This window comes from Podarcis vaucheri, assembly GCF_965113315.1.
Source record: "Podarcis vaucheri genome assembly, chromosome: 18".
NCBI classification, from domain to species: Eukaryota; Metazoa; Chordata; class Lepidosauria; order Squamata; family Lacertidae; genus Podarcis; species Podarcis vaucheri.
Genome location: NC_138756.1, coordinates 8534665 through 8557260, shown reverse-complemented (window position 1 = coordinate 8557260; position 22596 = coordinate 8534665). Strand labels below are relative to the sequence as shown.

The 22596-nt window shown below is 47.4% G+C and overlaps 1 protein-coding gene and 1 long non-coding RNA gene across 5 annotated transcripts in view; one reads left to right on the top strand and one right to left on the bottom strand.

The window, feature by feature from the left end:
- Positions 1-22596, bottom strand: part of CERS4 (ceramide synthase 4) — an 88289-nt gene that overhangs the window by 5507 nt on the left and 60186 nt on the right. For all 4 annotated transcript variants that reach the window (XM_082206562.1, XM_082206561.1, XM_082206559.1 and 1 more), the window contains exons 2-9: positions 18643-18816; positions 12868-12985; positions 11014-11132; positions 6626-6683; positions 5919-5969; positions 3329-3421; positions 2845-2973; positions 787-893 (exon numbers count right to left, since the gene is read on the bottom strand). In XM_082206562.1, the coding sequence (XP_082062688.1) occupies positions 787-893; positions 2845-2973; positions 3329-3421; positions 5919-5969; positions 6626-6683; positions 11014-11132; positions 12868-12985; positions 18643-18815 (848 nt within the window). In that variant the 5' untranslated portion in view covers position 18816. The remainder of the gene's footprint in view (positions 1-786; positions 894-2844; positions 2974-3328; positions 3422-5918; positions 5970-6625; positions 6684-11013; positions 11133-12867; positions 12986-18642; positions 18817-22596) is intronic.
- LOC309523104 overlaps positions 1-22596 on the top strand; it is a 101441-nt gene that overhangs the window by 47642 nt on the left and 31203 nt on the right. The window lies entirely within an intron of this gene.

Genomic DNA, 22596 nt, shown 5'->3' with positions numbered 1-22596 from the left:
AACGGATTAAGTTTGAGAACCAAGGTACCACTGTATAACATAAATAGATTGGTTCAGGTCCTACCCTTAGGAGAAAACGAAATTGCTCCATCTCTCATGGAACAGCCCTTCAGACCCCTATCACATATAATATCTCAATCTCCTCTTTGAGCTAAACGTAGGCAACTTCCTCAACCATTCCTCATAAAGCTTAGTTTCTAGAGGCCTGGTTGCGCTCTGTACACGTTCCAGCTTGTCAATACGGATTATTCGACTGATTCGTTGATTTCTATACTGCTTAAAGGTAAAGGGACCCCTGACCATTAGGTCCAGTCGTGGCCGACTCTGGGGTTGCGGCACTCATCTCGCTTTATTGGCCGAGGGATCTGATATACAGCTTCTGGGTCATGTGGCCAGAAGGACTAAGCCGCTTCTGGCGAACCAGAGCAGTGCACGGAAACGCCATTTACCTTCCCGCCAGAGTGGTACCTATTTATCTACTTGCACTTTGACGTGCTTTCGAATTGCTAGATTGGCAGGAGCAGGGACCGAGCAACGGGAGCTCACCCCATCGCAGGGATTCGAACCACCGACCTTCTGATCGGCAAGTCCTAGGCTCTGTGGTTTAACCCACAACGCCACCTGCGTCCCTTTCTATACTGCTTAATATATATCAAAAATCTCTCTAAGCGGCATGCAAAAACAACAACAAAGCAACAACAGACAGGTCCCACCCACCAGAGCAGGGGGGAAACCAAGATTTCTTCGTTTTCCAGCCCATGAGATATTTGAAGGTGTCTTACTTACTTGTAGGGGAAAATAACCAGGCGGGTGAAAAGGAAAACAGCAGAGAAAGTGAGGAAAAGGATGTCACATACACGACGCCATTTCAGATAGTTGAATATCTTCGTGGGCTGGAGAAGGGGGGGAAGAGACGGGGGGAGGAAAACGACAGAGGGACACAAATGAGCACTCAAGTGAGGTTTCCTTTGCAACTACTGGTCAGCTTGTGACCGGACTGCAAAGTTTCTCTGAGTTTTCAGTGCAAACTCCAAAGTTCACAGTGAACTGCCGTGGTGGCTTGTGTCCTTTGGGGTGGGTGGAAACCAGGGAACCCCAGAGGTAAAGGGGGAAAAAAGGTAAAGGACCCCTGGACGTTTAAGTCCAGCCAAAGGTAACTATGGGGTTGCGACGCTCATCTCGCTTTCAGTCCGAGAGAGCCGGCGCTTGTCCGCAGACAGCTTTCTGGGTCATTTGGCCGGCAGGACTAAACCGCTTCTGGTACAACGGGACACCGTGATGGAAACCAGAGCGCATGGAAATGCTTCCCGCCAGAGTGGTACCTATTTATCTACTTGCGCTGGTGTGCTTTCGGACTGCTAGGTTGGCAGGAGCTGGGACAGAGCAACGGGAGCTTGCTCCATCGCGGGGATTCGAACCGCCGACCTTCCGATCGGCAAGCCCAAGAGGCTCCATGGCTTAGACCACAGCCCCACCTGCGTCCCAACAGTAGGCGACACCAGAGCCACTGATTCTCATATTGTGCCCTCCTGCTCTTCCCTGCTGAGTTCTGCAAAGGGCAACTGTGAGTCTATGGAAGAGGAAGAATCTGCCCCCTCAAGTTGGCATAACCAGACAGGGCGCTTGGACTGGCTGTGATTGATGGGGCGGTTTGCCACTCACCTTGTTATAAAATTTCAGGGTGCCCTCACATACCCGTCACACACTCCCCAGAAAGCCAGATTGTTTCAAGGTATGGCAAAAAAATAAATATATTTCTAACTATATCTGGCAAGGGGGAAAACCCGAGAATAAAATATTGATAGATGCAAAAGAAAGAGGTTTTTCCCCCTTGCCAGATATGAGATTATATTATGAGGCATCCCGTCTTTGTTGGTTGAAGGAATGGATGGCATTAGAGAATTCACATATATTAGACCTAGAAGGTCACGATAATATTTTTGGCTGGCACGCTCATCTATGGTGTGAAAGGGTGGAAGTCCATAGGGATTGAAATCAATTTCCATCAGGAGTGGGACCGATACAGGGAGCTGGAGTTCAGCATCCACATCTAGGTATTGGGCAAATTCACATGAGAGGATGCATCCAGAGCCGGCTTACCCATAGGTGCTAGGGGTGCGGGGCACCCGGGCACTGGGCTCTTAGGGGCGCCAGGCCTTCTGGGATTGGCAGAGTCAAGAGGCCTGCTCAGCGCACGCATGCTGCTCACATGAGGCGCATAACTTCCCTGCCAAGCCTCTGCAGGGATTACTCTCTTCCCACAGTGGCATAGCTGTCAACCGTCCCTTATTTGACGGGAAAGTCCCTTATCCCCGCGCCGTGTCCCGCTGCTGTCCCTTATTGATGATGTCCCTTAAATTTCCCGGGTTTCAAAGGAAGCAGCTCCTCTCCCTCCCTCCCTGCCAACCAGGGAGGAGGGAGGCTCCAACTGTGTTGCTTCGCTGCCTTGCTCACCCAATAAGGAGTCTAAGAACGACTGGGGGGGTGGAGCTTGCATGCCTTGTGCCGATCAAATCGGCCGTGTTGCCTGGGGACTCGCCTTTGCTCAGCGCTTCCCAGCAGAGAGGTGACAGTGGTTTTCCTTGCTGCATCCCCTTTGCCGGGTTGCTGCGCTGTGGGAACCACCGCTTGAGGCTTCGTTTGGCTGCTGGCTGGGCTTTCTGCCTTTGGCTCGGAGGGGCTCAGAAGTTGAACATACCTGTGCTGGGAAAATCCCTTATTTTGGCTGCTGATCCCTTATTTTTGAGGCTGCTGGTCCCTTATTTTCAAATCTGTAAGTTGACTGCTATGGGCTAGGACAGCCCCTCTGGGTTTTCCCCCTTCTGGGGCAGGGGTGTCGCTTACCTCCAGGAAGCAATCGGACGCATCGTGGATGACCATGACGAGGGTACCAATACGGATGTAGTTGGCACAGTAGGAGAAGCTGATGAGGAAAATCGTGGCTGCATGGTGGACAATTTGCTCGCTGAAGTCCTGTAGTGGCGGGGGAAGAGGAAATAGCAATGGACCGTGTTAATTCTTCAAACAGCTCTTGTTTATTCAGAGGCCAGGACAGAACTGAACTGAAGGGCTCAGTCAGCCTGCTTATATAGAGCTCCAGTACAACGTAACTGTAACAACTTTCTAAAACTATCCAATCACTGAACGTCACTTTTGATCCCTTATTTGCATAACTATCTACAGTATCCCCCTGCTGGCCCAGGGTGAGAACTTCAGTACATAACGGAACGGCTGAGGTACCACTGTACTTAACCCGAGGTACCACTGTACTTAATTCGTTGTTGTTTGAGTCTCGACTGACTGCCTCCCGTCCAATGCTTCTACTTACCTTTCGCTTGATGTCGAAAGGCAGCGTGAAAACCAGCGAGCAATAGAACGAGAGTTCCAACATGTAGTAGCTGAAGATGGAGGGGAGAAGAGGCTGCAGGCGTAGGAAGGAGAGAGAGAAGGAACGTTATTCTGATAAATCTGAAAACGCATCTCAAGGCTAGATTACCGCCGTGGGCTTTGCGTGGGGCTGCCCTCGGGCCTGGTCCGGAATCTCAGTCCGTTAGCATTTCATAATAATAATAATAATAATAATAATAATAATAATAATAATAATAATTTCTATTTATACCCCTCTCTCCCCAGCCAAGGCCGGGCTCAGGGCGACTCACAAGCAATAATAAAAACAAGTTGAATGAATACAACTTAAATACAAGATTAAATTACAAGATTAAAATAGTAGCGCGGAAATGAATGAAACAAGACGCTGTATTGTTTTTAATATTTGTTTGGAAGCTGCCCTGTGTGGCTGGGGAAACCCAGCCAGATGGGCGGGGTATAAATTTATTTTTATTTTTATTATTACCTGTGTCAGCCATAGCAATAAAGCAGGCATGTCCAAAGACTGTTTTGGGGGCCTAATTCGGCCTTCAACCCTAAAAAAAAACTCAAGAACTTCAATCCTGAAATAAAAAAATTCCTTCCAGTAGCACCTTAAAGACCAACTAAGTTAGTTCTTGGTATGAGCTTTCATGTGCATGCACACTTCTTCAGATACACTGAAACAGAAGTTGCCGGACCCTTCTATATAGTGAGAAGGTGGGGAGGGGTATTACTCAGAAGGGTGGTGGGAACGGGAGATTGGCAGGTAGCTGAGATGAGCCTGTTGACGACTCTTAACGACTGCAATAGGTCTTCCAGGAAAAGGCAAGGGGTGAGAAGGTGAAAAATGGCTTCGTCATGTATAATGAGATAAGAATCCAATGTCTTTGTTCAGACCTTTTCCTGTAAGACCTATTACAGTCGTTAAGAGTCGTCAACAGGCTCATCTCAGCTATCTGCCAATCTCCCATTCCCACCACCCTTCTGAGTAATACCCCTCCCCACCTTCTCACTATATAGAAGGATCTGGCAACTTCTGTTTCAGTGTATCTGAAGAAGTGTGCATGCGCACGAAAGCTCATACCAAGAACTAACTTCGTTGGTCTTTAAGGTGCTAGTGGAAGGAATTTTTTTATTCTGACTATGGCAGACCAACACGGCTACCTATCTGTAATTCAATCCTGAAACTTCAACAACTTTGGTTGACCCTCATGCATGTTTACGTCATCAAATCTGCCCCTCTTTGAAAAAAGTTTGGGCACCCCTGCAAAGCAACACGACGATAAACAAATAATAGAAATAAAAAGTCAATTATATAAAACGCATTTTAGGGTTTTGAATCAATAGTCAAATAGTGGATCTTATTCTGATTGCCCCAGCTAAAAACCTTGCCACCGTTGCTGTCGCCTTCTCATCTTGATCTGCCAAGAGAAGGGACACGGTGGCAGTGGTTGGGCGACCCGGAATGGACAATAATAAGAGGGGTGATAATCTCATTCCTCAAGTCTTTATAAAGAATAAAAGCCAGAAGGCATGCGCCACCGATTTGGTACTGCCATCACCACAGGGACATAAACGTTTTCCGTTTGGAATCTGTTGGAATCGTCCCTCAAGTCCAGCCGAGGGCAAGACATTCATAGAATCATAGAATCATAGAGTTGGAAGAGACCACAAGGGCCATCGAGTCCAACCCCCTGCCAAGCAGGAAACACCATCAGAGCACTCCTGACATATGGTTGTCAAGCCTCTGCTTAAAGACCTCCAAAGGAGGAGACTCCACCACACTCCTTGGCAGCAAATTCCACTGTCCAACAGCTCTTACTGTCAGGAAGTTCTTCCTAATGTTTAGGTGGAATCTTCTTTCTTGTAGTTTGGATCCATTGCTCCGTGTCCGCTTCTCTGGAGCAGCAGAAAACAACCTTTCTCCCTCCTCTATGTGACATCCTTTTATATATTTGAACATGGCTATCATATCACCCCTTAACCTCCTCTTCTCCAGGCTAAACATGCCCAGCTCCCTTAGCCGTTCCTCATAAGGCATCGTTTCCAGGCCTTTGACCATTTTGGTTGCCCTCCTCTGGACACGTTCCAGTTTGTCAGTGTCCTTCTTGTGAGAGTAAAATCCCGTCTATGTTTTAGAATTGCTACCGTATTTTTCGCTCTATAAGACGCAACAGACCACAAGCCGCACCTAGTTTTTGGAGGAGGAAAACAAGAGGGGAAAAAATTGAATCTCAGAAGCCAGAAGAGCAGGGAAAGCAGCGATCCCTCTTGCTGTTCTGGCTTCTGGGATAGCTGCGCAGCCTGCATTCACTCCATAAGACGCACACACATTTCCCCTTTTAGGAGGGAAAAAGTGAGTCTCATAGAGCAAAAAATACGGTACCTGTTGTGGGGATGAACCACAAGAGTGAAGTGTCTGATAGACAATTTTAGCCCAGGCGCTCGTGCAACAATCTTGCAGCAGATTCTTAGTGCAGAAAGCATTGATCTGATGTGTAGAGATCTTTCCTATTCTGATTAATTCAAGAAACTTATCGGAAGCTTACCTGTTGTGGATACCTGACCCAACACTCGCGGTGGTCCCAGAACCAGGGTTTCTGCAAGGAGACAAAAATCTGTAAGAATAATTGCGCATTTCTCTATTGTCCCATATGCCCCATAGGAAAAGGGGTGGCAGCCTGCCTTTTAGGATAAGGAGCTACAAAACTGAAAAGTTTCACTTCAGATGTGAAGGAAGTAAGTAGCTATCTTATCTTTAAAAGACATCTGAAGGCAGCCCTGTTTAGAGAAGTTTTTAATACAGTGGTGCCTCGCAAGACGAAAAGAATCCGTTCTGTGATTCTCTTCGTCTAGCGGTTTTTTCGTCTTGCGAAGCAAGCCCATTGACGGATTAGCGCTATTAGCGGCTTTTAGCGGCTTATCTGCTGATCAGATCAGCTGATAAGCGGCTTAGCGGCTTAGAAAAAGGGGGGGGGAGGAAAAAAACCCAGCAGGAACTCGCAAGACATTGTTGTCTTGCGAAGCAAGCCCATAGGAAATTCGTTTTGCGAAGCACCTCCAAAACGGAAAACTCTTTCATCTAGCGAGTTTTCCGTCTTGCGAGGCATTCGTTTTGCGGGGCACCACTGTATTTAATGCTGTATTGTTTTAAACACTCAATTGGGAGCCGCCCAGAGTGGCTGGGGAAACTCAGCCAGGTGGACGGGGTATAAATAATAAATTATTATTATAAAGTGCTGTTGTTGCAACTCACGTCGTGAAGGACTGCCAAACCGGTGCAAAAGGACGTGTAGTAAAACGTGCACCTCCAGCTGGAAGAGAATAAGAAAAATCAGGGCAGATCTGTGAATTTATGACTCGGGAGAAGGACTAAGTCAGACGAACAGCAAACAAGAGTCCAATGGATACAACTTGTTTGTTTGTTTTAAGAAATAATAAATTTTATTAGTATTTTCCACACACGAAAAATATCAAAAAATAACAATACACGAAACACAAAAACCAGCATACCAAAAAACCAAACAAATCCATATCTTACAAGTTAATAATATAAACACTAAAAAGAAAAACAAACATTGACTTCCACCAATCCCACAGCACCTCCTTTATTGTATCATCCTGTTTTCCTTATCATCTCTATCCTAGCATCTAGGTATAAATCCCTCTTTCTTATCCTTTCACTTCACAAGGTTATTCCAGACCCGGCCAGATTTCTGTCCTCGAACCTTGGCTTTTAAGGTATTCATTTAGGTGCTCCCATTCCCTTTTCACTTCACTTTTGGGTTTTCGTCTTCTTATATCTGTCAATTTGGCTAATTCTAAATATTCTGAAAGCAGCTCTGTTTAGGGAAGCTTTTAATGTTTAATAGGTTATTGCATTTTAGTGTTTTGTTGGAAGCCGCCCAGAGTGGCTGGGGAAGCCCAGCCAGATGGGCGGGGTGTAAATAATAATAATAATAATAATAATAATAATAATAATAATAATAATAATAGCAGTCCAACTTTTTATACCAAGTGGGTTGCAAGAAGTGCTTTGACATAGAACCCAGAGACCGTACACTGAATTAAATGTCCATATCTCACATTAAAGGGATTGCAGTATATTTATTATTATTTAACAGGCACGATTAATATATTTAAATGTAATCAAATAGGTACAACTGAACACACAATTAATAGATTTAATGAATTTAATTATTAAACAAATTTTATACGCCATCAGATGCATGCAATTTCATCAACAGCACATGACACCAAAAGATGTTTAAGGCTTTAGGATGTTGCTAGATAATGCAGTCGCGTCTGCACTTTGGTGCTCTGTTCAGATGTGGAAATATGGAGGATAATAAAGTTCTGCTTTTGTGTACTATGCTCGAACCTCTATTGGCATACGGACGAGATTGCAGCAGAGCTGAATGCAATAAAACCGCTCAGCAAAATTTGCATCTAATACTTTTGTTAATGTTGCGTAATGTTCACAAACCCTCGTGCTGCAAAAACCTGGCTGCTGTCTCCATCTAATCTCCATCCTGAGTAAACACCAGGAAGGATAACTTTTATCTGAGCGCCGTTCCCTGTAACAACCAACCAATTAGAGAATTTAGATTGAACGGTCTGATACCAGGGGCTGAACAAAACAACACACAGGGCTGAGTCTAGATTATATGATAAAGGAAAAGGTAAAGGTCCCTTTCACAGTTAAGTCCAGTCGTGTATGACTCTGGGGTTGCTGCGCTCATCTCGCTTTACTGGCTGAGGGAGCCGGCATTTGTCCGGAGACAATTTTTCCAGGTCATGTGGCCAGCATGACTAAGCCGCTTCTGGCGAAACCAGAGCAGAGCACGGAAACACTGTTTACCGTATTTTTCGCTCTATAACACGCACCAGACCATAATAAGCACGTAGTTTTTAGAGGAGGAAAACAAGAAAAAAAAATCTAAACGAAATAGTGGATATATGATTTTTGTGGTTCATGCTGTGGCCACAGACATGTGATCTGACAGTGATTTTGGAGTAGCCCAATGCAAAAATCCTGAGTATCCATGTGGATCCATGCTTTGTAACCACGGAGGAGGGAAGGAAGGGGAACCATGGATCCTCTGCTCACGACTGCAGCAGATCCCCCCCGCCACCCGTAGGCATTCGCTCCATAACACGCACAGACATTTCCCCTTACTTTCTAGGAGGAAAAAAGTGAGTGTTATGGTGCAAAAAAATACGGCACCTTCCGATTGGCAAGCCCTAGGCTCTGTGGTTTAACCCACAGCGCCACCCGCGTCCCACATAGCCATCTTCAAACGATCTCAAGAGCTGTCAAGTGGAGCAATTTGTTTTCTCCTGCTCCGGAGGGCAGGACTCGAACCCATGGCTTCCAGTTGCAAGAGAGGAGATTTCGACTCAACAACAGGAAGAGCTTTCTGGCAGCAAGAGCAGTTTGACAGCAGGCAACAACACTCTATTTATTGGGTGCTGCTAATAGGATTCTATTAGGATTCTATTCTTCTATAGGATTGTTGTTGTTGTTGTCGTTTAGTCGTTTAGTCGTGTCCGACTCTTCATGACCCCCTGGATCAGAGCATGCCAGGCACTCCTGTCTTCCACTGCCTCCCGCAGTTTGATCAAACTCATGCTGGTAGCTTCGAGAACACTGTCCCACCATCTCGTCCTCTGTCATCCCCTTCTCCTTGTGCCCTCCATCTTTCCCAACATCAGGGTCTTTTCCAGGGAGTCTTCTCTTCTCATGAGGTGGCCAAAGTCTTGGAGCCTCAGCTTCACGATCTGTCCTTCCAGTGAGCGCTCAGGGCTGATTTCCTTCAGAATGGATAGGTTTGATCTTCTTGCAGTCCATGGGACTCTCAAGAGTCTCCTCCAGCACCAGAATTCAAAAGCATCAATTCTTTGGCAATCAGCCTTCTTTATGGTCCAGTTCTCTCTATAGGATTAGAAGACATCTAAAGGCAGCCCTGTTTAGGGAAGCTTTTAATGTTTAATAAGGTAAAGGTACCCCTCCCCGTACGGGCCAGTCGTGTCCGACTCCAGGGTTGTACGCCCATCTCACTTAAGAGGCCGGGGGCCCGCGCTGTCCGCAGACACTTCCGGGTCAGGTGGCCAGCGTGACGAAGGTGCTCTGGCGAGCCTACACCAGCGCAGCACACTGAAACACTGTTTACCTTCCCGCTATAAAGCGGTACCTATTTATCTACTTGCACTTAAGAGTGCTTTCGAACTGCTAGGTGGGCAGGAGCTGGGACCGAAGGACGGGAGCTCACCCCGCCGTGGGGATTCGAACCACCGACCACGCGATCGGCAAGTCCTAGGTTATGTTTAATAGGTTATTGTATTTTAGTGTTTTGTTGGAAGCCGCCCAGAGTGGCTGGTGGACCCAGCCAGATGGGTGGGGTATTAATAATAATAATAATAATAATAATAATAATAATAATAATAATAATATATTATTATTATTATTATTAGTATTAGTATTATTATTATATAATAGGATAAGGCCAAAAGAAGCAAATAATAATAATAATAATAATAATAATAATAATAATAATAAAGCACTTGGACATTGCTAGGAAAATAGGTATGGCACTTATTCCAGATCTAACAGCTGTTGCTTTAAGGAAATTATGGTTCAGAACTGACAAATCTGACTAATGCAGACAAAGAGTAATAGAATTGTGAATCCCAAGGGTCCAGGGTTTCCCAAATTTGGGTCTGCAGCCGTTTCTGGACTACAATTCCCATCATCCCTGACCACTGGTCCTGCTAACTGAGAATGATGGGAGTTGTAGTTCCCCAAACAGCTGGAGTTTGGGAAACCCTGTTTTAGAGTCTCCAGGCCTTTTAAGCTTAAACGTTGCAATTTCTGGGTGAAATACCTTAAACCAGCCCAGAAATGGAAGCAAGAAGAAATCCCGACGGAGGAAGAATGACAAATAAAATTAATGGGCTATGCAGAATTGGATAAAATGACAGGAAGGATTCGAAACCTGCGGGACCAGAGATTTACAGAAGACTGGAAGAAGCATACGGATTATTTGAAGAGCAATTGTCACCCACAAATTACGATAGTAGGACTACAAGACGTTTTGTTAGTAGAAAAATATGAAACATGACAAAGTAGAAAAAGGATAGAGATATTAGTTATGAGATTTAAATGTAATAGGGAAAGTATGTACAGTGGTACCTCAGGTTAAGTATTCGTTCCGGAGGTCCGTTCTCAACCTGAGACTGTTCTTAACCTGAAGCACCACTTTACCTAATGGGGCCTCCTGCTGCTGCCGCGCCGCCGGAGAACAATTTCTGTTCTCACCCTGAAGCAAAGTTCTTAACTTGAAGCACTCTTTCAGGGCTAGCGGAGTCTGTAACCTGAAGCGCATGTAACCTGAGGTACCACTGTAATAGGGAAAGTATGTATATTAAGAAATGTATATTAAGAGATTAGATTGGAAAATTTTCAGACAGGATTGATGGAAGTCAAAAAATTGTATAAGGTGCAGAAGTATGCTTAATTAATGTTGAAAATGATATGTTAAAAAACTAATAAAATTATATATATATATATATATATATATATATATATATATATATATATATATGAAATATCTTAAACTGCGTGAGTGTTTTGATATTTTTTACCTGGCTTCGCAGAACTTCTTGGTCAAGCTGGGTCGGTCCTGGTTACGGCGATATCGGAACCATCGCTCCACCTGCCTGGGCTGTAAGTCGCACTGTTTGGCCAGACCGATAAGTTCGCCCTGAAAGAGAGGCCAGGGAACAGGTAGATCGCAGTAGATCACGGAACCCCCCCCCCAGTCTAAAAAACTAACTAACTCAACAACTTTTGCTTGCTAAAAAAAGCTCAACAGCTCTGGCAGATCACCGCCTGTTTTGTTATAGTGGGAGCAGATCTCTTGAAAGTTGGATGTCAGGTGATTGGCAGGTAGGCGTGTCTTGTGGACTGTCGATCAGGTGGGCGACAGGTGTGTTATCCCACCCACCTATCAAGGTTGGCCCCTGGAGGGTGACAGGGATACAGACAGCGATCTGGCCCACTGGGCCAAAAAGGTTCAACACCCCTGCTTTAAGTTTTATTACAGATGGTTTATTACAGATGGCTAACATGGCTAATATAGAGGGACGCGGGTGGCGCTGTGGGTTAAACCACAGAGCTTAGGACTTGCCAATCAGAAGGTCGGCGGTTCGAATCCCCGCGATGGGGTGAGCTCCCGTTGCTCGGTCCCTGCTCCTGCCAACCTAGCCGTTCGAAAGCACGTCAAAGCACAAGTAGATAAATAGGTACCAGCCTGGCGGGAAGGTAAACGGCGTTTCCGTGCGCTGCTCTGGTTCGCCAGAAGCGGCTTAGTCATGCTGGCCACATGACCCGGAAGCTGTACGCTGGCTCCCTTGGCTAATAAAGCGAGATGAGCGCCGCAATTCCACAGTCGGTCACGACTGGACCTAATGGTCAGGGGTCCTTTTACCTTTTTAACATGGCTAATTGCAAACCAGGCAAGCTGTAGAAGAAGTGATCTGGATACAATTGCATGCATTTATGTTTTTGGGGGACAAGGGGCAGGTGTGGGGGCTCCCTGGTCCTGAATGGGGTCACTGTGCCCCTGAAGGACCAGATGTGCAGCCTGGGAGTCATTTTGGACTCACAGCTGTCCATGGAGGCGCAGGTCAAATCTGTGTCCAGGGCAGCTCCATCTGGTACGCAGGATGAGACCCTCCCTGTCCCCAGACTGTCTGGCCAGAGTGGTGCATGCTCTGGTTGTCTCCCGCTTGGACTACTGCAATGCGCTCTCCGTGGGGCTACCTTTGAAGGTGACCCGGAAACTACAACTAATCCAGAATGCGGCAGCTAGACTGGGGACTGGGAGTGGCCGTTGAGACCACATAACACCGGTCCTGAAAGACCTCCATTGGCTCCCAGGATGTTTCCGAGCACAATTCAAAGTGTTGGTGCTGACCTTGAAAGCCCTAAACGGCCCAGTATACCTGAAGGAGCATCTCCACCCCCATCGTTCCACCCAGACACTGAGGTCCAACTCTGAGGGCCTTCTGGCGGTTCCCTCCCTGCAAGAAGTGAGGTTACAGGGAACCAGGCAGAGGGCCTTCTTGGTAGTGGTGCCCGCCCTGTGGAACGCCCTCCCATCAGATTTCAAGGAAATAAACAGCTACCTGACTTTTAGAAGACATCTGAAGGCAGCCCTGTTTAGGGAAGTTTTTTAATGTTTTATTGTGTTTTCAATATTCTGTTGGGAGCCGCCCAGAGTGGCTGGGGAAAGCCAGCCAGATGGGCGGGGTATAAATAATAAATTGTTGTTGTTGTTGTTGTTGTTTCTCTTTTTCGGAGGGGAGGTGCTGGTGTTGTACATTCACATTCCACTTTGTTTAGTGGCTGAAGAATAGCAAATCTGGCAGGAGAAAAAAAGCCCTCCTTCTAGGAACCATTAGAACCTGGTTGCAAAGACTTCTGCAGCCACTTACCTCTTTGGGGCTTTTCCCTTGCGTGGTGTAAAAAGCTTCCAGGACGGGGTTCGGAGGAGCTTTCCTTCGCACTTTCTCCCTCAGTCCCATTTTTCTGCTCAGCGGCACAGCGACGATCCTACAGAGGAGAATAGGTCAGGTTAGCAGGCGTTGTTCTCTGCCTGGGTTTGGTTACAAGATGCCAGGAAAAGGAACAGAAGGCAACTTGGGGTCAAACACTGCTTTTTAGCCACTTGGGACGCGGGTGGCGCTGTGGGTTAAACCACAGAGCCTAGGGCTTGCCGATCAGAAGGTTGGCGGTTCGAATCCCCGCAACGGGGTGAGCTCCCGTTGCTCGGTCCCTGCTCCTGCCAACCTAGCTGTTCAAAAGCACGCCAGTGAAAGTAGATAAATAGGTACCGCTCTGGCAGGAAAGTAAACGGCGTTTCTGTGTGCTGCTCTGGTTCACCAGAAGCGGCTTAGTCCTGCTGGCCACATGACCCGGAAGCTGTACGCCAGCTCCCTCAGCCAATAAAGCGAGATGAGCGTCGCAACCCCAGGGTCGGCCACGACTGGACCTAATGGTCAGGGGTCCCTTTACTTTACTGGAGTCACTACAGGTAGAACGAGGCTTCCTCGCTGTCGTCACAAGTAAAGGTAAAGGACCCCTGGATGGTTCAGTCCACTCAAAGGCGACTAGGGGGTTGTGGCGCTCGTCTCGCTTTCAGGCCGAGGGAGCCGGCGTTTGTCTGCAGATAGTTTTCCGGGTCGTATGACCCGCAGGACTAAACCGCTTCTGGTGCAACGGGACACCGTGACGGAAACCAGAGCGCACAGAAACGCCGTTTACCTTCCCACCGGAATGGTTTTATCTACTTGCGCTGGCATGCTTTCGAACTGCTAGGTTGGCAGGAGCTGGGACAGAGCAACGTGAGCTCACCCCGTCGCGGGGACTCAAACCGCCAACCTTTGGATCCCTGCTCCTGGCAACCTAGCAGTTCGAAAGCACCTCAAAGCGCAAGTAGATCAATAGGTACCGCTCCGGCGGGAAGGTAAACGGCGTTTCCATGCGCTGCTCTGGTTCGCCAGAAGCGGCTTAGTCCTGCTGGCGACATGACCTGGAAGCTGTACTCCGGCTCCCTCGGCCAATAAAGCGAGATGAGCGCCGCAACCCCAGAGTCGGCCACGACTGGACCTAATGGTCAGGGGTCCCTTTACCTTTTACCAGCTCTGTGATTCTGTCCCCTTTCACATGCCCAAAGCAGTTTCCAGAGAACTCTCTATATCCCTCTCTCCCGAAACCCTTTTTGCCTATAAAGCAGCTGCTTTGTAATGGAGCAATTATCTCTCAGAGCGATGCTCTCCAGCCTTTTTAGAGACAGCTCATCAATAAATACTCATCTGGCTCCTCCTTTAAACCCCGTCGCCCCAGGGACTGACTGTGCTTGCAGAGAAGCAATTTAGCAATGCCTAAAGGCAGGCTGTTGCAGCTTAGAAGATGAGGACGTGAGGTGGAAGCTGGATCCAGTCCAGGACCCGCAAGTTGCAAAAGAGAAAAGGCACTCTTCAGATGCTCAGAGGCAATTTAGAGTGAAAGATGTGGGTTGCAGAGAACTGGGTTCCAATCCCCAACCACCTATAGAAACGTAAGTCCAGTATCCTATTCTTGTGACCACCTTGTGTCCCAAATGCAGCAATACGACTCTAGGCAAGTCTTCCCTTTATAGAAGCTCGGTCCTGACAAAGAACTCTCAATTATTGGCTCCATCTAAATCTAAATCCACCCGGTCTACTGCCCTTAGTGACACAAAAAGCGCGTGGTCTAAAATTGTGCACCAAAAATTCCTCTCCTTTTTTTTTTTAAAAAAATATTTTTTATTAAGTTTCTTACAGATATAACACATATCACAACAACAGAAAAACAGAGGGGGAAAAAAGAAAAAAGACAAATCACAAATATAAACAAAAAAGAAAATAAAAACAGGGTACCTAAACACCTAAACAACACAAACTAATTAATTATTGAGACTTTTAACCTCATAAACATATTTTGGGCTTCCTCCGAGCCCTCGCATCTGAATTTCCTTGTAATTAAAATGTAGCAGTTTTCTGGTATCATTTTTTTAAAACACAGTATTCCAATTAAAATAAAATTTCTTAACTTTCCTTTAGGTTCTAAATCTTATTCATTTAATTAACTCTTAATTTAATCCTAGGTCCTAATCTGGTACTTTCAAGTAATTTCTAATTTTTGATATCACAGTATTTATTCAAATAGTCCTTAAATTTCTTCCACTCTTCTTGGCATTCCTCTTCTTTTTGGTCGCGGATTCTTCCAGTAAGGTCAGCGAGCTCCATATATTCCATCGTTTTCATCTGCCATTCTTCCACAGTTGGTAATTCTTGTGTTTCCCATTTCTTGGCTATAAGAATTCGAGCAGCCAAAAATTCCCCTTCTGCGGACTCCACCTACATCAGCTTCTCACTATGGGGTTTATTAAAGCAGAAAAGCTAATTGGACAGCGTCTGAAGGACTTAGAGCAAAAGAACAATTTCGCCATTATAAAGAAACTCTTTCCTTGCTATGCCTTTCCCCCCCTTCTCAGTTTGATTCCCTGGCACCATATTTGTATAAATTATTGTTGTTGTTTAGTCGTTTAGTCATGTCCGCCTCTTCGTGCCCCCCTGGACCAGAGCACGCCAGGCACTCCTGTCTCCCACTGCCTCCCGCAGTTTGGTCAGACTCATGCTGGTAGCTTCAAGAACACTGTCCCACCATCTCGTCCTCCGTCGTCCCCTTCTCCTTGCGCCCTCCATCTTTCCCAGCATCAGGGTCTTTTCCAGGGAGTCTTCTCTTCTCACGAGGTGGCCAAAGTCTTGGAGCCTCAGCTTCAGGATCTGTCCTTCCAGTGAGCACTCAGGGCTGATTTCCTTCCGAATGGAGAGGTTGGATCTTCTTGCAGTCCATGGGACTCTCAAGAGTCTCCTCCAGCACCAGAATTCAAATCATCAATTCCTCATGAAGAGTCGGACACGACTAAACGACAACAACAACAGTACCACTTCCCAGAAAGCCTTTACCTCTTTACAAGTCCGCCACATGCGGTAGAAGATACCTTCCCTTTCTTTACATTTCCGACGATTCCATGATTCTAGGCTATAGGGAAAGGGGGCTTTACTGAGAAATCAGCACAAATAGGAACCTTTTCAGAAGCTGCCATTCTGTTGCGAGTTGCATTTTGGTTTCCAGGCGGAGCCACCTAAACCCTGGGAATCATTTTATGGGCTTTCACTGGAGGCGGCTTTCATAGGGCTTTGGGCTGATCTTTTTATTGCCTGTCGGGTTTTATGGAAAGAACGCGACGCACCGAGGACTCGAAAAGGGTGTTCTGGGGGCGGATTTGCTCCGGGAAAGAAAGCTGCCAGGAGCTCATGCGCCGAGAAATGCGATTCTTCAAAGAAGGACGCCCGAGACAAAAATCCTCTTGCCCCGTCTGTGATGTCCTTTTCTGATCTTCCCTGTTTAAAAAGACGGTGTAATACAGTGGTACCTTGGGTTAAGAACTTAATTCGTTCCGGAGGTCCGTTCTTAACCTGAAACTGTTCTTAACCTTAGGTACCACTTTAGCTAATGGGGCCTCCTGCTGCCGCCGCGCGATTTGTGTTCTCATCCTGAAGCAAAGTTCTTAACCCGAGGTAATATTTCTGGGTTAGCGGAGTCTGTAACCTGAAGTGTCTGTAACCCGAGGTACTACTGTACATGGGTAGGCAAACTAAGGCCCGGGGGCTGGATCCGGCCCAATCGCCTTCTAAATCCAGCCTGCGGACGGTCCGGGAATCAGCGTGTTTTTACATGAGTAGAATGTGTGCTTTTATTTAAAATGCATCTCTGGGTTATTTGTGGCGCATAGGAATTCGTTCATTCCCCCCCCCCCAAATATAGTCTGCCCCCACAAGGTCTGAGGGACAGCGGACCGGCCCCCTGCTGAAAAAGTTTGCTGACCCCTGGTGTGATAGATCTCTGGCAGACATGTCCAGGCGGTCGACCGCAATCAACAGCCAGATCCCGGGGTGATTGCTGTCGATCGTGGGACCTATATTTGCGTGCGTGGCGTGTTGTCAATCTTTTCTTCCCTGGCAGCCGGCGGCAGACATGCGTGCGGTTGGCAGCGCTGGAGTTTAGGGTGAGTGGAGTTTTGTAACGCCCCAATAAAAAGATCAACAACTCTTTCCACCCACCCACCCACCGCACACACGCTCCTTCTCTGTCCAATGACAATGGATAGGTCACTGCCTTTTTTATATACGGGGAGTAGATTGCAGTATCCCGAGAGCTGGACGTGCCTTCATCTATGGTATTAAATGTTTAGTAATATTAGGATTTAATTAGGACTCGTATGTTCTAACTGGGAGAGAAGACTGCCTTGATGTGACCTCGATAGGGATTTGTGGTGTTTAATTAGTATCTCTGCGTAAGGACTGTGGGGGTTTGGGCTGGGTGTTCATCAGTATGCGGATGATACCCAGCTCTACCTCTCTTTCAAATCAGAAGCAGTGATGATGGTGAAGGTCCTGTGTGAGTGTCTGGAGGCGGTTGGAGGAGGGATGGCAGCTAACAGATTGAGGTTGAATCCTGACAAGACAGAAGTGCTGTTTCCGGGGGACAGGAGATGGGCGGGTGTGGAGGACTCCCTGGTCCTGAATGGGGTAACTGAAGGACCAGGTGCGCAGCTTGGGGGTCAATTTGGACTCACAGATGTCCATGGAGGCGCAGGTTTATTCCGCGTCCAGGGCGGCTGTCTACCAACGCCATCTGGTACGCAGGATGAGACCCTCCCTGCCCGCAGATGGAGCTGGGGGACTCCTGCAGGGGTGTTTCGGGGCTCTGTCAGAGGCCTTGATAGTCAGACTATCCTCCACCGGGGCCAGGGCCTTCTCAGTGGTGGCTCCGACCTGGTGGAATGCTCTGTCCCAGGAGACCAGGGCCCTGCAGGATTTAACCTCCTTCCGCAGGGCCTGTAAGACAGAGCTATTCTGCCTGGCCTTTAATTTGAATCAAGCCTGATATTTTATTTCCCTTCTCTTCCCTCCCCTTTTTATGAAGATCACCCGCTCTGAGACCCCACAGCTCATTCTCCCCTGGCTCAAGTAGGGCCAATTCAGCCAGCTAGCCCTCGGGATTATCTAATTGATTTTTAATTTTTGAATTTTATGGTTCTTCATGGTTTTATACCATTAGCTAAAGTTTAGCAGATGGAGCTGGTAAACAGCTGCCCTGGACACAGATTTGACCTGTGCCTCCATGGACAGCTGTGAGTCCAAAATGACTCCCAGGCTGCGCACCTGGTCCTTTAGGGGCACAGTTACCCCATTCAGGACCAGGGAGTCCTCCACACCAGCCCGCCCCCTGTCCCCCCAAAACAGTCCTTCTGTCTTGTCAGGATTCAACCTCAATCTGTTAGCTGCCATCCATCCTCCAACCGCCTCCAGACACTCACGTAGGACCTTCACCGCCTTCACCTAGCAGTTCGAAAGCACACCAGTGCAAGTAGATAAACAGGTACCGCTCCGGCGGGAAGGTAAACGGCATTTCCGTGCGCTGCTCTGGTTCGCCAGAAGCGGCTTAGTCATGCTGGCCATGTGACCCAGAAGCCGTACGCCGGCTCCCTCGGCCAGTAAAGCGAGATGAGCGCCGCAACCCCAGAGTCGTCCACGACTGGACCCAATGGTCAGGGGTCCCTTTACCTTTACCCCTCAACATGGAGGCTCGTCAGAGCTTGCATCGATTTAACGTACCTTTCGAAGAAGAAGCGGATCACCACAAGCAAGAGGGCCAACGGCAGGCTCAGCAAGAGGTGGCGGGGCTGAGGGTAGCTGATCTCTTCCGTCTCCTTCATGTCCTCCCAGGTGATCCCGGGTGGGAGCCAGTATTCGTGGCGCCAAATCCATTCGGTCACTGGTAGCACCATCCTGCCCACAGGAGAAGAAAGAGAGAAGGAGGTGAGAGGGAGACAACGGGGGGGAAATATGTGGCGAGGCAGCGTGGTGTGGTGGTTAGAGTGTCAGATCTGGGAGAGCGGGGTTCAACTCCCCATGTGGACACGGAGTCCACTCCTTAACTTTACAGAGGGAGGAGGAGCTTGATATAATAATTGTTGTGTATTGAGTCAAAGGATTGTATATCTGTATTATTATTGTCTGTATTTGCATTAGGGTAAAGCAGTGGCGTAGCGTGGGGGGTGCAGGGGGGGCCGGCCGCACCGGGCGCAACATCTGGGGGTTAGGGGGCACAAATCCATGGGTTAGGGGGCGCAAATCCACGGGTTAGGGGGCGCAAATCCACGGGTTAGGGGGCGCAAATCCACGGGTTAGGGGGCACAAATCCACGGGTTAGGGGGCGCAAATCCACGGGTTAGGGGGCGCAAATCCACGGGTTAGGGGGCGCAAATCCACGGGTTAGGGGGCGCAAATCCACGGGTTAGGGGGCGCAAATCCACGGGTTAGGGGGCACAAATCCACGGGTTAGGGGCGCAAATCCACGGGTTAGGGGGCGCAAATCCACGGGTTAGGGGGCGCAAATCCACGGGTTAGGGGGCGCAAGTCCACGGGTTAGGGGGCGCAAATCCACGGGTTAGGGGGCGCAAATCCACGGGTTAGGGGGCGCAAATCACTTGCCTTGCCCCGGGTGCTGACAACCCACGCTACGCCACTGGGGTAAAGTAACTGCCTTTTGGTTTCAAAGGGTACAGCTACTATTGGTTCATTTAAGCTGCTGTATTTGGATCCTCCGTCTTATTGGTTCCCTCCAAAAGGCAGGACTGTGATTGCCTGATATTGTTCCCCCCAAAATGTATCTTTTCTAGCTAGTCCCCTGTCCCTATAAATGTAGCTTTCCTCTCCCCAGACCTTAGTCTTGTTGCTTTAATAAAGAAGTGTTACTAGAGAACTGCCTCTAGCATATTATGTCAAGAGAGCTGAAATCACAAACCCCACGTCACAACAATAATAATTTATAATAATAGTTTATTATTTATACCCCGCAAATCTGGCTGAGTTTCCCCAGCTACTCTGGGTGGCTTCCAATCGAGTGTTAAAAACAATACAGCTATATCTCCACCCCTTTGGGAAACTTGAAAGTCAATACTTTCACATACAGTGCTACCTTGGTTCTCAAACTTAATCTGTTCCGGAAGTCTGTTCCAAAACCAAAAGCGTTCCAAAACCAAGGCGTGCTTTCCCATAGAAAGTAATGCAAAACGGATTAATCCGTTCCAGACTTTTAAAAACAAACCCCGAAACAGCAGCTGAACATGAATTTTACTATCTAGCCGAGACCATTGATCCATAAAATGAAAGCAGTAATCAATGTACTGTACTATAAAATAAATATCACAGTATTGTAGCTGATGAAAATTATATTATTTTTTTCTTATCTGCACTAATGATAGTCATTGTTTGGATTGGGGGCTTTTATCCATTTCCACCATCACTCACTCACTCAGTAGCTGAACTGGGTTCCACACAGCCACGAAAACAAATGAACCGAAAAAGCCTCAAAAACAAAAGCGCCCAACTTCATCCGTTCCAGAAGTCCGTTTGACTTCCGAAATGTTCGGAAACCAAGGCGCAGCTTCTGATTGGTGCAGGCGCCCTGGAAACAATAGCTGACAGCTGCATTGGACGTTCGGTTTCCGAAAAACGTTCGAAAACCGGAACACTTACTTCCAGGAACCAAGGCGTTTGAGAACCAAGGCGCCACTGTATATCTGGTTTTGGGCTGCAAACCTGTTGCCACACCCTGTTTTGGAGCGAATCGGTTGGGGTTTGGGGTGATAGCTATGAGGCTTGAGTTCCAATCGCTAACTTGGTCGGGTACTGCAAAACAACCGCAACGGTTTGGCAGATGTTAGGAGAGGGTTCCAAATTTTTGGAAGATGGAGAAAGCTGGTTTCCTCCTGTTCCTGGAAGGTAGGGCTCAAATCAAGGGCTTTGAGTTACGAGAAAGGAGAAGCCGACTAAACATCTGGGGAAAACTTTCTGGTGATTTAAGGATGGCGGTAAGAACCATTCATTAGTGGAACGGTCTCCCTCGGGAGAAGGTGAGGAACGATGGAGGTTTTTAACAGCATCAGAACAAGATCAGGAAATCCAGAACGGCAAAATTCAGGTTTGGTGTTCAGAGAAGTATCCCTCAGTCCAGCTTCAATGGATGATAAACTGGTTCTGTCTAAACGTGTACAGTGGTGCCCCGCAAGACGAATGCCTCGCAAGACGGAAAACCCGCTAGACGAAAGAATTTTCCGTTTTGGAGGTGCTTCGCAAAACGAATCTCCTATGGGCTTGCTTCGCAAGACGACAATGTCTTGCGAGTTCCTGCTGGGTTTTTTTCCCTTCCCCCCCTTTTTCTAAGCCGCTAAGCCGCTTATGAGCTGATCCGATCAGCAGATAAGCCGCTAAAAGCCGCTAAAAGCGCTAATCCGCTAATCCGTCAATGGGCTTGCTTCGCAAAACGAAAAAACCGCTAGACGAAGAGAATCACAGAACGGATTCTTTTCGTCTTGCGAGGCACCACTGTATCTTTCTCTCTCTTTCCAATGTCTTGCGGAAAGGCTACTGTATTCCTTATCTTCACCCCCCACACACACACCAAACCACACTTGATAATTTGAAATAGCAAAAACAGCTTTGTTCGTTAATTAACCGCAGGGTGTTTGTATACAAGCCCAGCTCCTGTAACAGGACATTTGAAAATTTGAATGCCGTTCCTTTGAAAACAAAACTAAGGAAGAGATCTTTTCTGTAGGCCCCACCTGTTGGTATTAAATGCAATTACAATTGCAAGCCGGCTTCCAGAAGACGGAGGACGTGTTTGCAATGCACGTCGCAATGAATGCAAAGGAACAAACAACAAACAACATTTCATACGGAGACGGCAACAGAGAATCGGGAGCGCTTGGCTCTGCAGCAACTCGCGAGGAACTCGGGAGAATGGTTGCTATTAAGGCTTGGGGAAAGAATCACGGAATCACAGAATTATAGAATTGAAAGGGACCCTGGCGATCATTTAGTCCAAACCCCTGCAATGCCGGAATATGCAGCTGTCCCACACAGAAATCGTGCGGTTTCAGGTTATCATCCTCAAGGTGGTAAAAGTTTCTGTTTATCATCAGTGGGGTGGTAAAAAGGATGATTGGCAGCTGCATTCACTTCCACTCCCAGAAGACTCCTGAATATCTCTTCACTCCCCACACCAAAAATAAAAAATCTAGTACATACAGTGGTGCCTCGCAAGACGAAAAGACTCCGTTCTGTGATTCTCTTCGTTTTTTCGTCTTGCGAAGCAAGCCCATTGATGGATTAGCGGATTAGCGCTATTAGCAGCTTTTAGCAGCTTATTGGATCAGCTGATAAGCGGCTTAGAAAAAGGGGGGGGGGAGGAAAAAACCCCCGCAGGAACTCACAATACATTTTCGTCTTGCGAAGCAAGCCCATAGGAGATTCGTTTTGCGAAGCACCTCCAAAACGGAAAACTCTTTCGTCTAGCGAGTTTTCCATCTTGCGAGGCATTCGTCTTGCGGGGCACCACTGTACAGTCGTACCTTGTTAGTACAGTTAACTGTACTTAACCTGAAACTGTTCTTAACCTGAAGCACCACTTTAGCTAATGGGGCCTCCCGCTGCTGCCGCACCACCAGAGCACAATTTCTGTTCTCATCCTGAAGCAAAGTTCTTAACCCGAGGTAATATTTC